The 21,155-nt window shown below is 41.7% G+C and overlaps 3 protein-coding genes across 3 annotated transcripts in view; 1 reads left to right on the top strand and 2 right to left on the bottom strand.

Moving 5' to 3' along the window:
* Nucleotides 1–13,223, top strand: part of LOC109482243 (adhesion G-protein coupled receptor G7-like) — a 28,125-nt gene extending 14,902 nt beyond the window's left edge. Inside the window, exons 3-19 of the mRNA XM_019784935.1 lie at nt 2,023–2,145; nt 4,523–4,840; nt 5,545–5,673; nt 6,141–6,250; nt 6,681–6,824; nt 7,357–7,451; nt 7,779–7,901; nt 8,323–8,468; nt 8,956–9,137; nt 9,477–9,647; nt 9,970–10,079; nt 10,383–10,645; nt 10,873–10,963; nt 11,358–11,482; nt 11,769–11,877; nt 12,305–12,418; nt 12,784–13,223. Coding sequence (XP_019640494.1) covers nt 2,023–2,145; nt 4,523–4,840; nt 5,545–5,673; nt 6,141–6,250; nt 6,681–6,824; nt 7,357–7,451; nt 7,779–7,901; nt 8,323–8,468; nt 8,956–9,137; nt 9,477–9,647; nt 9,970–10,079; nt 10,383–10,645; nt 10,873–10,963; nt 11,358–11,482; nt 11,769–11,877; nt 12,305–12,418; nt 12,784–12,931 — 2,501 coding nt within the window. The 3' untranslated portion in view covers nt 12,932–13,223. The remainder of the gene's footprint in view (nt 1–2,022; nt 2,146–4,522; nt 4,841–5,544; nt 5,674–6,140; nt 6,251–6,680; nt 6,825–7,356; nt 7,452–7,778; nt 7,902–8,322; nt 8,469–8,955; nt 9,138–9,476; nt 9,648–9,969; nt 10,080–10,382; nt 10,646–10,872; nt 10,964–11,357; nt 11,483–11,768; nt 11,878–12,304; nt 12,419–12,783) is intronic.
* Nucleotides 13,224–13,634: 411 nt separating this feature from the next.
* Nucleotides 13,635–15,511, bottom strand: LOC109482622 (lysozyme c-1-like). Its single transcript, XM_019785427.1, has 4 exons — nt 15,305–15,511; nt 14,723–14,878; nt 14,174–14,249; nt 13,635–13,853 (listed from the first exon to the last, which is right to left on the bottom strand). The coding sequence occupies exons 1-4, from the start codon at nt 15,426–15,428 to the stop codon at nt 13,793–13,795; spliced, it is 417 nt and encodes a 138-aa protein (XP_019640986.1). The 5' UTR covers nt 15,429–15,511; the 3' UTR covers nt 13,635–13,792.
* A 1,956-nt stretch (nt 15,512–17,467) lies between these two features.
* LOC109482620 (lysozyme c-1-like) lies at nt 17,468–19,715 on the bottom strand. Its single transcript, XM_019785423.1, has 4 exons — nt 19,507–19,715; nt 18,564–18,719; nt 17,883–17,958; nt 17,468–17,687 (listed from the first exon to the last, which is right to left on the bottom strand). The coding sequence occupies exons 1-4, from the start codon at nt 19,628–19,630 to the stop codon at nt 17,624–17,626; spliced, it is 420 nt and encodes a 139-aa protein (XP_019640982.1). The 5' UTR covers nt 19,631–19,715; the 3' UTR covers nt 17,468–17,623.
* Between the last annotated feature and the right edge of the window lie 1,440 nt (nt 19,716–21,155).

The raw sequence follows: 21,155 nt of genomic DNA, 5'->3' as shown, positions 1-21,155 counted from the left end.
TGAATATAATTATATAAACAGGGATTCTGGCCCTAGAAATCTGTATGGTTGAATATATGACGTCATGACGTCCAAATGACGCAATGTGCGTTGGTTTTATCAGTCGAATTTTGTGGTATGGACCTCTTGAGAATTTTTAAAAGACATTTGGTTTCTAGAAATTATTCCGTTACTTTGCAACATGGCGTTAATTCTCTATGCATCCACTAGTGTTGCGATCCTCGAAAATCCATATTGTTTAATCTATGACGTCATGACGTCTAAACTTCGTAATGTACGTTAGTTTTATCAGTTTTATCTGATGGTATAGACCGCTAAAAGATTGTTAAAAACATTTGAATACAGAAAATTATTTCGTTACTTTGCAACAAGGCGTCTAATTGAAACATGTCGGGTGCGGTCCTGGACGGCATTCTTGAATCTTTGACGTGAAGATGAATCCATGTACGTTGATTCATTTCGATAGTATCGACCACTTAAATATTATTAAAACTCATTTGGTAGTTAAAGATTAGACGATTATTTAATGAAATGAATACAGAGTCTGAAAGGTTGTGGTTTGGTTTGACATACGTATGTGCAATGTCTATTTACATACTGTATGCGTGCTCATTTGCATATGTGGGACAGTAGAATGCTTCCGCGCCTGAGACGTATCCGAAATAGTGCCTACCATTCGAATCGAAGGCTCAATCGAAGGTTGCGAATCGAAGGCCGAAAGGAGGGCTAACTTTAATGTGGTTTAAATAGATTACATGTATAGCAGTACCATTATATGAAACACTGTAATTATATAATTTCCTCATTAATTATGCAAATTAAGTCCTCATTTGCATAATTTGCATTTAATCATGTACAACTGTCTCTCAGGTACCTACACACCAAAAATGATGAAAATACGTTGTTTCAATCTGGACTTATTGGCTTTGAAACTAACCTGCAGTTCCAGAACAAGCTGTTAGGGGGACATAAGGTTCCGGGTCGGAGTTTAATTCTGACCAGAGTCTAAGTAAGTGCGCAGTAAATCGCCGGAAACGTGACTTTGAATGGTATGTTTTGGCCGCGATATCCCTGAAATCGTATTATCTGTGTACATATATTTGTATTTTCTGAAAAGCCTGTTAGTTGTAGCCTTTATAGGTGGCGTAATGTTGGTGGTCCAGCGAAGACTTCCTGGTATTCGTCCGCGCGGATGGTTATGTGGCCTTTTCGCCTGACCGCCGGGATTGTACGTTCTATATGCGTTCTGGGTGTGTTCGGGCCATCGAAGATAGCGATAAACTTATCGCATCGATTTTAATTAAATTCAAATTTTGGAAACATTAGGTTCTGAGCTTCTTCGAGTACTAAGCCGTTACCCTGGGAAAATTCGTTTTTTCCATGCAGCCGTGGTTAAAAATGACGAAAAAAATTACCCCTTTTTTAAAAATGTACTTTGATGTGCCTTATTTACCCCTAAATAAATTGGGTGCAGAAGATATCAATCAAGTGTATTGATAAGCGGCACGGCACCCCTTTCCACCAAAAGAGTGAAAAATTCCGACCCGCGTTTAGTACAGAAATGATAGCCCGTCGGGCTGAGGGTGTCAAATTGCTCGAAATACGGAGGGAAACTCCGGTCCGAGACCATAACTTACGCCACTTATTCCTGACAGGATAAGCTATCTGTCAAGTCCAAAAAGTCAAGACCATAGCTTGTTCAGGACAAAAGATACAAAAACCGGATGTTCTGCTGCAGTACCAAGGTCATCCACCAGGAGGCCCATACTTGACCTTGACCTTTGTCTTTCCAAGACTTACCATCATACCAAATATCATCACAATCCATAAAGGCGTTCTGAAGTTATGCTGACTACAAAGTTGCGGAAACACACAGACAGACACACGCACAGACAGACACACACATAGACAGACACACACACAGACATACAGACAGACACGCCAAAAAATACCTCCATTTTTCATGGAGGTAATAAATGTGTATCAGTGTAAGATTGATACGTATGTGGTTTAACTTCACAGATATCGACGAATGTGCAACTGACACAGACAACTGCCACACTGAGGCAACCTGTACTGACACAGAGGGTAGTTTCATCTGTACCTGTAACAACGGTTACATCGGGGACGGAGTAAACTGTTTTGGTAAGAGCAAACATATTTGGTTGCACATTTGTTCACCCTTCTGCTGTTAGGAAATATCATTTGCTGGTAGAGTTAGTATCTACAATATGTTCTTGTTGGTTCATTGAAATACAAGAGTGCCGAGTCCTCATTAATTATGCAAATTAAGTCCTGTAGTCAGCATAACTTCAGAATGCCTTTATGGATTGTGATGATATTAGGTATGATGGTAAGTCTTGGAAAGACAAAGGTCAAGGTCAAGTATGGGCCTCCTGGTGGATGACCTTGGTACTGCAGCATAACTTCCGGTTTTTGTATCTTTTGTCCTGAACAAGCTATGGTCTTGACTTTTTGGTGACGGATAGCTTATCCTGTCAGGAATAAGTGGCGTAAGTTATGTCCCCCTAGCAGCTTGTTCTGGAACTGCAGGTTAGTTTCTGGTAAAAACTTTCAAAGCCAATAAGCCCATATTGGAACAACGTATTTTCATCATTTTTGATGTGTAGGTACCTGAGAGACAGTTGTACATGATTAAATGCAAATTATGCAAATGAGGACTTAATTTGCATAATTAATGAGGAAATTATATAATTACAGTGTTTCATATAATGGTACTGCTATACATGTAATCTATTTAATTTGTGACAGGTAGAACATCAACAGATACCAATTATGCAAATGATGACCTAATTTGCATAATTAATGTGAAAATTCTGTGAATCCTTATTGGTGAATGATGGGAATTTTATACCTCGTAACATGTGTAAGTTACTTAAAGGTTTACATCGCTATGCATATATTATGTTAATGTAGAATTTATTTGCATAATGAATGAGGACAAAGCAAGCCCATATTTCATGGAGGTATGAGATCTCGGAACTCTTGTTCAAAATGTTGGAAAGAGGATAATTAAACTAAAAACCGTTTGAAGGATCGTTTTCGAAAATATCTATAACTTGTCTGTCGTAAAGAAAGGTTAACATCATTTTGTAAAGATATGAGCACGTGAAACTCGGGTTATAAATCTTTCTTGTATTTTCAAATGGCAGGACGGGTTTAACAAACTAACACAAGTTTTACTTCATTCCAACGTTATTTATTGAAATGAGGTATTCTACCTACACAGATAAGCAAATAGCAGATACAGTCTTTTGTGTGTGTTTTTAGCCCTTACTAATAGTTCTGCTATGTTTCCTTCCTTTTATTTGCCTGCATTGGCTTCCCCTAAAATTCAATCTAATACTAGAAAGGCCGACATTTGCTTGAGAGCAAATGCAGCAGATGGCTTCACCCTATCCCCCATACCGAAAATGGATCTATCCTACGATGGCTGCCAATAGTCTACACCCCTATGCAGAAATGGAACCTTCCAATGCCGGAAATAGCCAAAAAGCCCTATTTTACATAACTTTAAAGTGGTGTATGTCAAAATCGTGAATGACATTCTTTGGACATGTGTCCAAGGTATTCCCATACCAAATTTCAGGTCATTCGGATTTAATATTAGGGCACAGGAGCCAAAAATGTACATTTTTGGTCCGAAAATAGCAAAAAAGCCCTATTTTACAAAATTTTAAAGTGGTATATGTCAAAAGCGTGAATGGTATTCTTTGGACACGTGTCCAAGGTATCCCCATACCGAATTTCAGGTCATTCAGATTTAATATTAGGGCAAAGGAGCCAAAAATGTACATTTTGGGTCCGAAAATAGCCAAAAAGCCTTATTTTTCCCAATTTTAAAGTGGTGTATGTCAAAAGCTTGAATGACTTTTTGTAGACATATGTCCAAGGTATCCCCATACCAAATTTCAGGTCATTTGGTTTTAGTACCTGGGAACCAGATCTCAATGTATATTTTTTGCCTGAAAATGGCCAAAAAAACCAAATAAAACAATTTTTCAAAAAAATGAAAAAAACGCGTCGGGGTATTTGCCCACTCTACCTTCATGCCAAATTTCGTGTTATTTGGCCGGAAAATGGCAGAGATGAATCCATTTAAAGAAATGGCAGGAGAAGGAGGAGACGAAGAAACATGAGGGAACACAATATGTCTACACTACTTTGTGGTGACGTTGGTTCGTACATGTCTAAAATCTACAGACGACCGATATAGATGTACACAAATATGATGACATCACTCCAACTTCATGGAAATTATGAATTCTTGTTTGGAAGTTGTCGTAAATTAATTGTAATCATCGTTTGACTGTGTTAACTGGGTATCCACAATTCTACATTTTCTCTATTCCACATTATATCATTTAACATAAGACATGGTGACGGCATACTTTTGAGCATTTTTATGCCTGCACCGATCGTTTATGGTAAAGAAGTGTGTCTTACGAAGGGTTTCTGATGATTTGTTTCCTGTACATATACAAAACACCCTGGATGGCAGTAAATACGACAGCTATAACAACCCAGAAAACATTCCAAACAACCGAGGAAACGACAATTCAAACAACCCACTTTACAACGGACAAAACCACCCGCGGCCGGGTGACGACACAAATTCCGACGACCTTCCGAACGGCAGCAGTAGATCCAACCACGGTCATCTCGACAGCTCTAACAACCCAGAAAACCACCCTGCCGACGTCAAACGTACCGACGACTTTCACAACAACGACCTACTCAACGACAGCAATAACCACAGTAACCACAGCCATCCCGACGACGCCGATGAAAAACACGACAACAACTAAAACCCCTCCAAGTAAGTAAACTCTTTTACAATGTAATGGTTTATATTGTATACTAGTAGTAGAGGGGATTCATTCCAGCTCAAGCTAACCGACATCACATTCGTCCCTCAGAGAATCTGGAGCCGCATAGTTCCCGTTAAGAACTTTTATTTAGCCTGTCACACTAATCTAATATTTTCTAAATACGACACACACACACACAAAAAAAATTTTTCTCACATTCGGTGTAAATACTACCACTCCATTGTGTTTTCTCTCAATGGAAAAGTCAAATAAAGAAGTTGATCTTGAAATTTGAATTGTATATAACCCTGAACTTACAACCGTGCAATACGACAGTAACAAATGGATAGATCATGAGATATCAAGACCCGGCTTCAGTACCATGACAAGCTGCCAGGGAGCCAAACATCTAATCATTTCAAGGACTCATCAAGACCTACCAGATATTAAGACAATTCATTTCAGTCTTTATGACTCATAGTTTGAGTTATATTGAGAAAATATGACGAAGGTAATAAGTAAAAAAATGCCTATTGTAAACTCTTATCTGATTATCTCTTGATGTTCAGTAATTATGATGTTAATTTTTATTCTATACATTTTCTTTTTGTACTTTGTTCAGTAGTTGTTGTCATACGTTGTACCTTGTACAATTGTCGTGCATTTAGGTTCTATATATATTCTATAGTAACATCTGTTCTTGCTCCCGCAGCCACGTGTTACGGCGGAACGGTGACCGTAATTGACACCTTCGTCAACTTCGTGAACCTGACCTTTCCAGACTCTGCCGCAGACACGCATGCGTACTCAAACGAAACGTGTGCCAACAACACGGAAAGTGGTGAGGAACTTTGAAGAACATGTAAATGTAATGGTTTGCTGTACTTCGTGTAATGTGTGTGTATGTTTGGATCTGATGTCTCGATAACATTTTTAAACAACAGCGTCTTTGACAAAGTTGGTACTGACAGAATCATCTTCCTACCTAAAGCTTAATTAAGACAGATGATGAATGAAACGTTTTGTGATTTATTGTGTGTTAATGTGAATGTCTCACTAGTCGTTGAAAATCAGTCTCATTAATGCCATGTGAGATTTTAAAAAATGAATTCATTTCCAGAGACTGTCATTCTCATATACGTAGAACTGTTCTGCCATAGCCAAAGCTGTAGGGCTTATATCAATTAGGATTTTACCATGATCAAAACTGACTGAAGGAGGCAAGAGAAGTGATTTTTCCCCACATCTTTAACAATGAGGTGCTGTAATATACCTGGTGTGATTAATATCTGTTGTTTGTACTTTCAGCGGGTATTCCGTTGGCGGTCCGAAGATGTGTGGGGAGTGTTGAGACCGGAGTTAGCTGGGCCAGTCCAGAGCTGCTGGACTGTGGGCTGGACTTGTCCACACTGGCACAGGTACAGCAGACGTTCATAATGCGGGTCGTTGGACTTTGTTAGACCAGGTTGAAGAAAGGTGCCATCCTATTATAATTTCGGGTATGGCAGTGTTTTTTTTTCTTAGATGAGCTGTGGGTTTGTGTATCTTTTTGTCATGAAGTTGAAGGTTGGCAGCACTTGGGTGGGGAGCATGATTGACAGGAAATTCAACAGAAATTTGAAGGCCTCAGAATCTGGCCGGGAGCCGGCAAGAATTCAGGAAGCCGACAACTGACATCTCGTATGAGTAGCTATATTGGTTGGGCATGCATGCTTCAAAACAATCGTATTGTCCTATAAGGGATAAGGGTCCTATTACTTAACTAGATTTTTTTACTCAAAATGTTTTCTCTTGCAAACACCAGAGGAGACAGCACCACTTATCTTGAACGTTCATAATTTTTTCCAGGTTGCAGTAACGGCAGAAAATGCAGCAGAAGTTGCTTCAGACTTGCAGATCCTAACCTCCGCCGGGAGTTCCCTCATGGCCGAAAACATCGCAGACGCCTCCACTGTCCTGGAGAGCCTGGCGAACACCACCGGAGACGAAAATGTAGGCCGAGTTGCATCCAGAACCTCTCTTGTTTTATACCTTAGGCCTGAGCGGGCACAGATCTGGATACAGCCTGACTATCCATATCCGTACCCGGAAGATCTGTCAATCTTGGTGATTGACGGGGCAAGAGTATAATTGTTCACGCCCACAGTTCCATGAAAATTGCTTGTGACATTGTAACGTTATGACGACTTTGAGATTTATGGACATGCTTTTGTTTTGACGCATAGGATTTTATTCGGCTGTTGTCCACCTTTTGTTTGACTAAATGTAATCATGTTTGTCCTGTGTAAATGTCCCATTGGGCCCCATTGGAAGCAGCTTCTACTGGCTGAATGGCTACCCGGCCGTTGTATGATGAACTGAGTAAACATGTATGGTTTGATTTCGTTTTGCTAAATTGAATGAAAATTCACGGCGCTTTCGTGTAAGTAACAAGTCTTAATGGATACGGGCTGCATGTATGTCAGTATAGCAATATTTCAGACGATTTTATTTCATGAAAGCTCATATCTGCTTGAACCTCCAGGTCGGCTATTCCTTGGTCGTGTCGGTTGATCAGATCATGAACAGTGATGATGACGTTCTGTATCAGAGTCAAGCCAACAATCAATCTCTCTCTAGGTAAGTAATGCTGAATAGTATTGATTGGTCATTACAAGATCATTAAGGAGATACATTTATAGCTGGTACATTCTCATCGTGGATGTATTGTTCAGAAAATAATTGTCTTACAAAAGCAATAAAGGCTACATGTATGGTAAAATAATAACTTAATCATAATTCAAATTTAATAACCAAGAAGGTATAGACTCATTAGATCACGTTAGGTGGAAGATTCCTGTAAGTATTCGTGTCTCTACAATATGAAAAAGAATTTAAAGTATCATAGTAACGAATATTTCACTTTGTATACTACTAGTGGAATTTATTTGTGTTTTTTTTCTTCAGAATTGTGCGGGCTATTGAGCAGTTCAATGACCGAGTAAATCTGACATCAAACCGCTTCCGCCGCATCGAGAAAAACATCGGTGTGGAAACCTACCAGATCGGAGCTGCAGAACTGGTTAACAGGTAATTTTAGACATTGGCCACTACTGCCTCTCACTCACTCACTCACTCACTCACTCACTCACTCACTCACTCACTCACTCACTCACTGATCACTCACTCACTGATCACTCGCTCACATCTTCACTCACACGCTCACTCACTCACTGATCACTCACTCTCTCCACTCACTCACTCACTCACTCACTCACTCACTCACTCACTGATCACTCACTCACTGATCACTCGCTCACATCTTCACTCACACGCTCACTCACTCACTGATCACTCACTCACTCACTCACTCACTCACTCACTCACTCGCTCGCTCACTCACTCACTCACTCACTCACTCACTCACTCACTCACTCAGTCCCGTAACTGACACGTCGGACAGTCAAATCATCATTATGACTCCTGAAGTGCCTCGTTTGTTTTATTTCAGTGTTGGTTTCGCATTGCTTGACGGCAGTGAAGACCTTGAGGACGGGTTGGTGCGGTCCTATTCTGACTCCTCCTCCATCCCCACTGATCAGGTGGATGCTTCCATAGTCTTGCCTGCCGCCGACATCCTGAAGAAAAGTATACCTGGTTGGTTCATCTTTTCTATAATCTTTTTGTATGTATTCAACTTACTCCCCTTCAATGCGGGGATCGCTAATAGATGTTTTCACACCCTTTCATAGGGTGTTGAATGGCTTGTTGTTTATTTCTGACAGAGGAAATTGCTCTGTAAAAGTTGGATATGCGTAATGTTAAGTAAAATGTGCTCTCCTAGGGCACGCGACAGCTGATACTGGTATATAGCCTGTGCTAACTATTTTTGGTACATTGTATACACAAGCGAAGCATGCGCACCTGAAGGCTTTTGGCACAGAGTAAGTTTGTCTTAAGAAATATTCATGAATCGTCTCCTTTTGTTAAAAGCAACTTTATTATGAGTAAATGAGACGAAAATCGAGGGACAATCTGGTGAAACACCTAGGCCCCAGACCTGACATGACGATGAGTAACTTGTTATATTTAAAGACATTATTTTCAAGAAAAGTGATATATTCTCTGGTTTGTATTTCCCAAGATACCGGCGACATGCAAGTTCGTCTGAATTTCATCGTCTACGGAAACAGCCGGTTGTTCCAGTCCAACCAGACCTCAGCCGGCACGACAACCAGGGTCAACAGCAGGGTCATCGCCAGTAGGGTCACCGGCTTCGAGTTCAAGAATCTGTCCAGCCCGGTAGTGACAAGATACATTCCTCTTGTAAGTAAATAGTTCAATAGGACATACTATCTTTAGAAGTCTTGCTGGCAGATGAGTATGACTATAAGTAAAGTGTGTTTAAAAACTACAATGAAATTTCTGAAGTAATTTACGTAAATGATAACCAGTACTCTATAGACCCCATCTATCAGTTCTGACATTGCTATTTTCATTTTGATCTTTAGAACATAATTGACACAACGAAAATAGAAGCTGCAGCACATTTAAAGATTGGAGATCAAATGCAAAAGAGAAACTATAGCTGCCAAACACTTTTTTTTAAGAATTGTATTCGTCTGAAAGTGATAGTCTTCGTCAATGCTCCCAATCTCTCCACAGGTTCAAAACGGTACAAACACCACAGTGAAGAACGTGAGGTGTGTTTACTGGGACTTCATGGCTGCAGGAGGGACCGGCGCCTGGTCAGCCGAGGGGTGTGCCTTTGCCGGGATCGACAACGGCAGGGCGGTGTGCCACTGCAACCATCTTACCAACTTCGCTGTTTTGATGGTAGGTTTGTCAGCTTGTATATCAGAGTATTCAGTGCTTTTCATGAAAACCCAAGGAGTTCAGTATAAATATGTGGAACTATGTGATGGCAGTGTTAAGTTTGCTCCCCATTAAAATTTGCTCCCGAGCTGTAGCGAAGCTGCGTTCCACTATTTGTAGTAGCTATAGCTACTACTTGAAAAAGCATAATGTTTCACCTCAGTTGTGGTTGGTTGCTGTACCATATGCTTTTTGCTTTTTTTTATCTTTCCATCTCAGACGTGTCATAATCTAAGATGCTCGTACTTTTATAATGGCTGCGAACACTCATGTTTTATTTCAGGACATCTATGGCGGTTTGCAGAGCTTTGCCCTGGATCTGATCAGTACAATCGGCATTGCCCTGTCCATCACAGGCCTCAGCCTAACTCTCCTCTCCTACCTTATATTCAAGTAAGTTGTTTGGGTAGTTACTTCAGTCAGGTAATCTGTTTCGATGCTAATGCATAGCGGAATTTGTTCTCATGGACAGTCGTATTATCTAGATTAGCCTAACACATACAGACCTGTAGTTACATGTATGTACCAGTAGTTGCCATACCCTGTACCATGCACAATTGTTATGCAATTAAGTTTATCATGGAAAGATGCAGAGGAGGCACCTGCCATCCAGTCGAGATAGAAACTTGATGTCTAGGGTGCCTGTAGGCACAGGAGGACTGGAAGATCTAAGGTTAATTTTATCATATGTTTTAGGCAGCTTCGCCAGACCCGACCGCAGCACATCCTCGCCAACCTGTGCATCGCCCTGCTGGCAACCCTCATCCTCTTCCTGGCCGGCATCGACGCTACCCACTCTCCGGTGGGCTGCACCGTCGTGGCGTTCCTCCTGCACTACTTCCTCCTGGCTGCCTTCATGTGGATGGCCGTGGAAGCCTTCAACATGTATCTGGCCTTCGTCATAGTGTTGGGGGCACACGTTTCAAGACTCATACTCAAGGCTGCCATATTTGCGTGGGGTGGGTAGAATCGTATTTTGACTGTCATATCTATAATTGATTTACGAGTACACACTGGGAAGTTTTTTGTCGTTATGATGTTAATTATTGTTGCTGCTTGCACAACTATGAAGTTTATCTCCATCTTCATTATAATTTGGTCGTCATTAAGACATTGTATTCATTTGAGACATTGTATTTATTTGGGCAAATATCCTAATATACAGCTAATGTAATGCAAACTTCAGGTCTTCCTTTGATCATTGCCATCGCCACCTTGGTTGTGGATGTGCCCAGCACATATCCTTATGGACAGGAGACCTACAGGAGCACTGACATGTAAGTTATACTATCTAGATAAACGTTTTCTCCCATGTAAGCCATTCCACCATTTGACACAACTCCTTGTACATGTGTAGTCAAATGCAAGTTTTTCTTTTCACTGTCTGTTAGTTTCCATTCCGTCCACTTTAAATGTCTGTAAATCAGGGAAATGATGTCGATATAGTCAACGAGAGAAACATAAAAAAAATCAAATGGTCCCTTGTTACAACTTGTTCTCAAAGACCCATTCGGGTACGGGTTTCTATGTCGAAGTGGTTTCTATCATTCATTTTTATAGCAAAGTTCTCTATAGTCTTTATGAAGATATATAAGTGGTTGTGAATACTTTGCTATTCAATCATTCATCAACCTAATGAAATTTTTGACGGGATCCATTTTTCTTGCCTAGTTGCTGGCTGCAGGGTAACCAGCTGTACTACGGTGTCCTGTTGCCTGCCGGACTGGTGCTACTGTTTAACGTCATTGTGTACATCGTGGTCATCGGCAAGCTGGCCTGTGGAGGGAGGACCGACGGTCAGTTCTCAAAAATATGTTCCTGCGTTACGTAACGTGTTATGTTGGAGGCATTATATTTGTCTTGTGTCTGTCATTTCAATTGTCTTGAATCATGCATGTAATCGATAAGCCTTGCATTTCTTGCCACTGGAATATTGGCATCAATTGTAACTTTTAGTTCGGCATGCCTTTTCTGTTTTCTTAATCAAGACAGCCCCTATTAGTAACGTTACCTTCCCTGTAACACAACCTTTGTAGCCCATATTTACAACTCTAATTTTGATTCACTGCCACCTTTCCGCAGGACGAGTTGCAGACCCAGAGAGCGGCGCGACCAGGCAGAACCTGCGCATCGCCATCGCCGTCATGGTGCTGGTCGGACTCACCTGGGTCTTCGGATTCTTCATGATCAGGTCAGGAATCCAGATAAGTCATATTCAATATTGAGCCTGATCGGGTTTTGAGCTTCAGATATGAATTTTTCAGTCAGATTTCATTCATGCCATACCCGTCATCCAGGAAAACGCACATTTCAATGCGAAATTGCCAATAGTTGAGAACATTTGCTGTCCCTAAATCAAAAATTGTAACAAGATGAATTCTAACGTTCGAATCCATTATTCGAATTTTCGAAAGTGGCGCACACGAAACGCGTTCGAATCATTCTATGGAACGTTTGGAAGCCAGAACGACAGCGCCCGAACGTTATCGTGGGCCAGGTATGACATAAATATCAGTACAGACATGTACAAGTTAATTTCCTTTGCTGTGCTGTACTTATTCCAACAGGTATGTATGTTTGTATGTTCATTTACATTTTATCATTCCGTTGTGTTCCAGTCACGGAAGGATTGTGTTTTCTTACTTGTTTTGCATCTTCAACTCCCTGCAAGGATTCTTCATTTTCATCTTCCATTGTCTGAGGCAGAAGGAAGTGCAGAACCTGTGGTTCAAGTAAGTAGAACAGTCCAATTCTGGCTGTTTTAGTTGTCTACTTCTCCAAACACATAAGGTCAATGACCTGAACCAGACGGCTGCCGCCATGGTAACTAGTGCTGTAACAGACAGACACTGTATTAAAGGATGGTGGCCAGTCATTCATTGAAATAACGACATCGATACCATTATCTGGATCACAGAAAGAAAGTAGAGTTCATTGTAAAAAAGCATTTGTTTCTTCCTTTATTTACCCGAGCCTCTGATTCTTCATGAAATACTCAAATCCGCCAATTGCTGGCCGCTTTTCATTGAGGCCATGAGGGAAAAGATCAGGGTCAGACAATTGCAAAATATAAAAACATGCTCTCCTTAATTCACAGGTATTGCGGCTGTTGCGCGGGAGACTCTCAAACAACCACCAAGTCTTCAACAGGGAAGTCCACTTCCAGTCCGAGTGAGTCCAATTCGGAGAGTTCTTCGCGGGAACAGCAGAATGGAAACGCATCCATGGATGTCTATATAGAATAGCGTTTAAAGTATTCGAATGAAAGCTTACCTGGGTTGATAGAATCCACAGTTGTAGAGTTCAAGCTTTGTTCCAACACAAGAAAGGAACTCATCGACCCTCTCTGAACCGTGACGGAGGGAGATTCCCGCATTTTTTTTATTCACTCCAGGCGTCATCACGCTTCCGACGTCAGCAATTGCATCACACATATGATGAGGTTGACCAGATCGACCGAAAATTCATGGTGAGTGCCTTTCTTGTGTTGGAACAAAGCTTGAATTCTGCAACAGTGATTAAAATAATTGTAACACCAATGAAAACCTACAACATAAAAACTCATTGATCAATATTCAATATTCAGTGAACAAAGACGACTGTAACAAAATGTAAAGTTAGCAACAGTTAGAGTAACTCATTGTTAAAAAGGGTGACTTGAGATTTGTATGATTTGTACTCAGAAATGACATTTCATATATTATGCAAATTAGGTGTTTTCCTTATTTGCGAGGACAACATTATTTGGGGAGGTGTGGAGTAGTGGAAATCAACAGGGAAATACAACTATTACTTAGGGTGCATGTATTACTTTTATTTGTCAGAATATTATGTATAAAGTCACTCGTGAAAATCTAAATAACATTTAGTTTGTGGCAGTAACTTGTTCAGCACGTTCTACCTAGCCATATGTCCGACGGTAGAATGATTCAAACTCACACGCAAAAATATGTGACTGATGCTTTATTCATGAGACTCCTATCAAAGATCGAAACACGGAGAATCAGAACGAATTGCCGTGACGTGACGTGTGCTGGAGTCGATGTGACGTCATGACGACGTACGAACGACTCCGCCCCTACGGTGACGTGATGATGACGTGATGTTTACCAACAGCCGCTGACGTAACTGCTGACGCTACCCTGGCAGTTGTTCTGCCAGCCGTACCTGTCGGAGAGTTACAGGTTCTTTATTGCCTTGTACGATCAATGTTTGTATTTAACGCCTGCGTTACTTCCTGGATTGCACAGGCAATGTTCGTGCACAGGTTACCAACCCTATTTAGGGTCTCGTTAGGACTCGAAACCATAGCAACAATAAAAACGACAAAATACATGTGCAAATATTACATGTTAATACATACAAGGAACCAAAATCTACGTATTACTACGTATACCAATCAAACAATAAATAAGATACATATTATATAAACTTAAGATAAAACGGTGTCGTTACTCGTTACTAAAACGACAGGACTGAGAACTGACCAGGCAGAGAAGCCGTGACGCTGGTAGATCAGCTTGGCGCAGCGCACGTCATCAGCGATGTTGCTGTCACGGAGGTCTGAGATGGTGCGAGATGAGGAAAAGTGAGTACATCAACAGCAAATATGGTAATAACATGTGAATTGGCCACAAAAAAAAGACTAACAAATGTAATATAATGTAGCAATTGTAATGTTCAACAACAAGTATCTGTCAGGGTAGATACTCCGATCTTGGGGAACTGGTGATTCTACTGGTAGAGAACCCGATCGGAGTGTCTGTCAAAAGAAACTCAAACACTCCGATCGCGAACTCTATATTATATCTAACGGTAGAATCGCCGATTCTACCAGATCGGAGTCTCTACCCTGACATTGCATTTACATAAAATCACCGCCAGATTCATATAAATCTTACACCCATTTGCATTTGATGACAACTGGATTATCTATATCTACCAATGTTCGGTGGCGCTCATGATTCACGTGATTTGAACCATGAGACTTAAAAGAGGGCATCAGATGATATGTGGTGTATTTTCCCATGACTTACTGGAGCAGGAAACGCCGCAGTCGTTGTGTGGTCCGCCGTTGTCGCACCAGTAGTAGTCGTTGATCTGGAACAGCCCGTGATCGTAGGAACCGTCCCAGTTGGGGCCGCCCCTCACGCCGGTCCTGAAGCCGCTCTCGTGCTGCACCAGACAGATCCCTGTGGGAGTGCCATGTGTGCTTCGTCAGCAGTTGTTTTCATTCGTGCTTATTGCCTTTATTGTCAGATCTACGTATTTTCAATCAATCCCAACATTAGAGGTATATATGGAATACAACAAAATAACCTAAAAGCTATAAAGTCGTGATCAGGAACCCATGAGAAGAGTGAATCGGCGCTCGTAAAAAAGAAACCCATGGCCATCTTTCACATATTGTCGTTGTGGGCCTTTGTACATAGCACATCTTTCCAAAAGCCGATGCGTTGTGGGTCCTCTTACAAAAGATAACCAAATAGCGAGATGCAACAAGTGTGTGGCCTTGTTCGGAAGCTGATAAATCTCCGAACAGATATTTTGGTGGCCACAAGTCAGTACTAAATTGGCAACTCGGACATGAAATGTTAACTTTAAGACCGAGTACTTACAGTCGCCGGCATTAGACTGTGAAGTCAGACCACGAGACACCAGCTCTCTCGCCAGCTCACAGCGCTCGTAGGTCTTGGCATTCGCCACGCACACCAACCCCAGCAGAACCACAGCCAGAAACATCTTGGACTCCTCAGCAGCTTGTAAGGGACACAACAGGATCTGAGCTAGTCTTCGACGGACGAGTTATAACGGTGTAGAAGCCCTGTATTTATACACATTCGTGACCATGACTTGGCGGTGGCCGGATCTTTGCATAGTTCTATTTTTGCGTAAAACAAACGGAATCTATAAAGGCAAATATGGTTAACTTAGCAATCTGAAGTTGACCTGAAAGCCTTTCATTCTTAGCGCCTTGCATTTGAAAGTCATCTAGTTGTCACTGTACACCATGATTCACTATCTTCTGCTGGACATACGAAACCAATTTGAACGTGATGTGCGTCTTGGATATAGCAAGACGGTTTACACCTCCTTGGTTATAGGACAAAACATTGAATTAGCTCCTCTTCTATTCAACTGCAGATCCCGATCTTCTTAATGTTATCTTGCTCAACCAAACCGTATTAGGGATAAAGGTAGCCATACTGAGGGGGCTAGCAGCCATGGGGATGAATTTGTTTGAAAGTGGTTGACGCAGGCCATACCTGGTGCCTAGCACGTGCACGTTTACATGTATATGAATGTTTACGAAGGTTATCGTCAATCATAATGGATCAGCCCACCGGACACAGGCTCATGTGACCGACCAGGCCGGCTGCAGAGGTTCCCGCGCCGCACTCACGTAGACTTTGTTGGCAAACAAAAATATCTTCGCCAAAAGGTCGTGTTATGTTTTCGGGGGCTTTCTTGCGCGTGTCCGTCTGATAACACCATAACTCAAGAAGGCTTAGATGAGTTGTCTTCATATTACGTTTGTTCGTAGGCCTTAACAAGACCTCGAAATGATCAGATTTCGGACCACCTGACAGCTTGTAATTGTACTGCAGTGGGACTTACGTTTTTGATATGTCATGATCTGGTCATGTTAAAAGTGAGAAAATATCGTACCGTTTGGCAGGGTCGAAGAGTCTTACCCATAGTGACCTATGGCCGTGCTGCACGTGTATGTGAGGACTTTCTCGACGTTTGTTAAAAGTAGAGCGAGGCACGCGCAGGTTCTGCAGTTCAATTATTGTGACCTTGACAAATATCGCACCATTTGGCAAGGTTGAAGACTTATGGTCATGGTGACCTCTGACCATACTTCGATGTTATCTTTCTCATCAGTAATCGCTCTACACTAAATTCTAGATCTAAAGCTTTACAATGCATCACTGAAACTCAGCCATCCAACGGCTGAAACTTTGCGCGTGACATCTTAATCTTTTAATACTAAAAATAATGAACACGTCTAGGCTGCCGTACAAGGCAACATGCGAGGTCACATACAATTCCTTCTGTATCAAATCAAGTCTAACCTGTCCGTTCACTGGGGCCATTGAACTATGAACTTTAACATCTGACATGGGAGGAGCAACATTTCAGCAAAACAAACATCATAGCTTACGACAGTGTCACGTGATGTCTGATGCAATTACCCATTTCCGTGCACTTAGTAAAATAGTCAGACTCTCTGACAATCGGCTACATTGAAACTCAACGAACTACAACGTATTTCTCAATTTACTACGGTCTCGTGTGTTTATGTTGTCCACCCGAATAAACCTAAATAATGCACTGACTGTAACTGATAATCTGGTCATGACCATTACTTACTTCACCTATTGCTCCCAATCTGACACGTAACATTATGAGTATTTTTCCACCCAGCCACAAACCACTTTATGAACAAATTTCGATCGTAACGCGTTGTCATCGAAACCCAGAGGAAGCATTCAGTGACAGAATGTCTGTGTCACTATAACTGTTCTAGTCTTTTTAAACAGTTAGGAGACAGCAACGATGCCCGTTTTAATTGGGACGGCAACCATGCCTTTCCCCCATTAGAAGTGATGCATTGTGCGAATTATCCGTTTTGTTTATTCGCACAGATGATATTATTTGAAGAAGGTTGCGGAACTGTAAAAGACAACTTTCGACTTAATATTAATAGATGACAAATGTCAATTGGAAATCTAGATCTGCCCAACGGGACAATGATTCAACTCAAACGCAAGAAATCATCGACTGATGCTTTATTCATGAGATTCCTATCTAAACAGAACATTGTGGAATCGCAGTGATGACTATGCTGGAGTAGATATGACGTTATGACAAACGACTCCAACGGTCACGTGACTGGTGATGTCATGATGACGTTTCTGATGACGTGATGTTTAGAAGCAGCCGTTGACGAGGTTGGCGTTGTTGTGGCCCTGGCAGTGGTTGATCCAGCCATACCTGTTACAGAGTTACAGTAGTTTTTTTTTAAATTTCTTAATCTGTTTTGCAAATGTACAGACAAAACTAAAAGCAATGCACTACTAAGTATACTATTCAAACAATAAGCACAGTACTACAGGAGCGATGTATGTATGAAGTAAGGATAAAACAGTGTCGATAGTCGTTACAGCTAGGACAGAACTGTGAACTGACCAGGCGTTGAAGCCGTGACGCTGGTAGATCAGCTTGGCGCAGCGCACGTCATCAGCGATGCTGTTGTCACGGAGGTCTGGGAACGAGAGAAGGAAAAGTGATTATCAACTGCAACTATGGGAATAGCATGTGTATCTATTTATAATTTTATTTATCTATTTCATCATAAAACGGCTGCTGGATAGCCCATTCAGCTTGTAGCTGCTTTCCAATGGAGCCCAGCATACAGTTACACATGACAAGACATGATTTCATGAAGTCAGGCCTAGGTGGACAACAGTCAATAAAATCCGATGCGTTAAAACAAAAGCAGGTCCATAAATCAAAGTCGGGCGATACCAAAGGCTAACATCGAAAACAAGTATACATGACATTCACAAAAGATCACATTCCCACCATATTCACATATATGACTCATATATTCCACATTGATTCCACGTGGTGACAGCTGGAACATCACTAAAGGAACAGCAAACACCGAAACAGCGTTATCTACGTTCCATGTGTACATGTGATCATGGTTTACTCGATTTATGTTGTATTTATCCAAAAGTACTGTGGCGTCGGTGCCGCAACGGTTAGAACGTTGGACGAAAATACACTACGGATCTGGTGCGCTAATGTGTCAACATCAGCACATTTCCCACCGAGAGTCGTAAAAATTATTGTATCCATACTTACTGGAACAGGAAACGCCACAGTCGTTGTGTGGTCCGCCGTTGTCGCACCAGTAGTAGTCGTTGATCTGGAACAGCCCGTGATCGTAGGAACCGTCCCCGTTCGGGCCGCCCAGCGCGCCGGTCCTGAAGCTACTCTCGTGCTGCACCAGACAGATCCCTGTAGGAACGTCACGTGTGGTTTGTCATCACTTGTATCTGGATATCTACGTATTTACGTTTAATACCAACGCTAGAGGTAAATATAAACTACACAGGAGTAACCCAATAGCTAAAGGAGATTAAGTCATGCTCAGGAGTTGAGAGTAGTGAAGTAGCGCTCGTAAAGGGAAACACGTGGCCAAGTGATACAATATTTCGTTGAGGCTGAGGACAACATCCGCAGTGCCGACGGAATACATGGTTTCACAAAGCGTGTCGATCCAGAACCGTGCCAAAATGTGCTTAGAGGATTGACTGGTACTTGTTACAAGAAACCAATAGCACAGCTTCCCCATCTTGTCGTTCTGGGTCTTCGTAGTACACAGGGAAGGACAGAGGAACGCGAGATTCACTGAGTGTGTGGGCTTGTGGCGGATCTTTTGGCGGATATAAGGCAATATAGAATTAGAAAGAAAGTGTAAAATTACCAAGACAGTATCGAATTGGTAAGACAGTATCAAAATGGCGGGACAGTATAAAATTGGCAAGACAATATCAAGTTGGCTGAGCAGTATCCAATACACAACCAGCTGGGCAGACGAAAACAAAAATACCGGTAGAAAAAAAAAAGAAAGCCTGGTAGAAACGCGCGAAAACACGTCAAGGATAAGCTGAAGCCGAAACCTCGAAAAATAGAATTCTTAATGTTTAAATCTAGGGAAAGAATGGGCGTTGGCTCTGATGCCGTGGTGGTCACTATCACAAGACTGCCTGGATAGTGCTTACGTTGAGATTTCAGTACTTACATTCTCCGGCCTGAGATCGTGAAGTCAGGCCACGAGACACCAGCTCTCTCGCCAGTTCACACTTCTCGTAGGTCTTGGCATTCGCCGCCACAACCATCAGCAGAACCACAGCCAGCTTAAACATCTTGAACTCCTCAGCAGATTGTACGTACAGGACAACGGGTATCTGAGCTAGTCTTCGACGGACGAGTTCTAGTGGTGTCTGCGGCCTGTATTTATACACATTAGTGACCATGAATTGAAGGTGGCCGGATCTTTGCATGGTTCTATTTTTGCGTAAAATAAACGGAAATTTATTTTAATTTAAAGGCAAATACGGTTAGTAAACTGATCAAAGCTGACCTCGAAGCCACTTTATTGTTTGTGCCCTGAATCTGCATTTGTAGTTTTCGCTGTAAATCTTCCAGTCAGACATAGGGAGCCAAAGTGATGTTTAGGCCTCATTGGTTACAGGACAAACCATTTATTTTCGTCTCAGTCAATTACATTTATTCTGTATCAGTATCTGTATATGTATTTGTATCGACATAGCCGGTATAACCGCCCTTCGGCGTAACACACCAGCTTCGCAGGCACGCGGCGCGGCGGCAGCTAGCTATATTACACCGAACGACTTGTTACACTCAATCTTTGCAATTTGATTGCAGGAGTTGTTTAAAGATTTCTAGTGATGATGCCCCAACTGTGCTTGGTGGCAACGAGTTCCAGTCTACGATAGTTTTGGGGAAATACGAGTTTTTGAATAACTCAATTCTTGGTTGATAACTCTGATATTTGAAGGCATGACTGTTTCTTTTCTTTTCTGGGCTGGTATCAGATACTTAGTGGTTGGTACATCCACCAGTTTATTAGTCATTTTGTACATCATGCACAGTCTGGACATTCTACGTCTGTCTTCCAGCGCCCCCCACTGTAGGTTTCTTTTTATTTCCGTTACACTAGCATCCCTTTGATAGTTGTTCGTGCAGAATCTTACAGCTTGGTCCTGTACCCTTTCCAGTTTATCTTTGTCTTTCTTTGTATATGGATCCCATACTGTCGCTGCATATTCTAGGTTTGGTCTTACAAGCGACGTGTATGCAAGTGATTTTACCCTTGACCACAGATTGCGCCTAATCACGCACTCCCAATGTTTGTTTGGCCTTCGCAGTGATGTTGTTAACACACTTGTCAATGTAACACCAATGTGATACGGGTGGGTTTTTGTTGTTGCCAAAGCTTGACCACAGAACAGATAGCTAGTTATATGTCGGGTTCGTTTGTTTGATATATGCATAATGTAGCATTTTTGGGGGGTTAAACTGCATTAGCCATTTGCTTTGCCATTCTTCCAGCGTGTTTACGTCTTTTTGTAAAAGGTGTCAGTCATTCTGTGTAGACAGCTCTACATACAACAGACAGTCATCGGCAAATAACCTCACCTTTGAATTAAGCTGATCTGGTAGGTCATTAATATACAGGAGGAATAGCAATGGTCCCAGGACAGTTCCTTGCGGAACTCCTGACGCTACTCTAACTGGATCCGAAGCCTTCCCTTCCACCACTACTGTTTGCTCCCTGTTTGTTAGGAAATCTTTTAACCAATTTAGTTTCTTGAAACAAAAGGGAGCTTGGGATGTTGGACGTGGTCGAGGGAAATGCCGTGAGAA

Source organism: Branchiostoma belcheri, unplaced genomic scaffold, assembly GCF_001625305.1.
Source record: "Branchiostoma belcheri isolate BF01 breed outbred unplaced genomic scaffold, Haploidv18h27 scaffold6, whole genome shotgun sequence".
NCBI lineage: Eukaryota > Metazoa > Chordata > Leptocardii > Amphioxiformes > Branchiostomatidae > Branchiostoma > Branchiostoma belcheri.
Note: the sequence above shows the minus strand (reverse complement) of the source record. Positions and strands in the feature narration are given on the sequence as shown.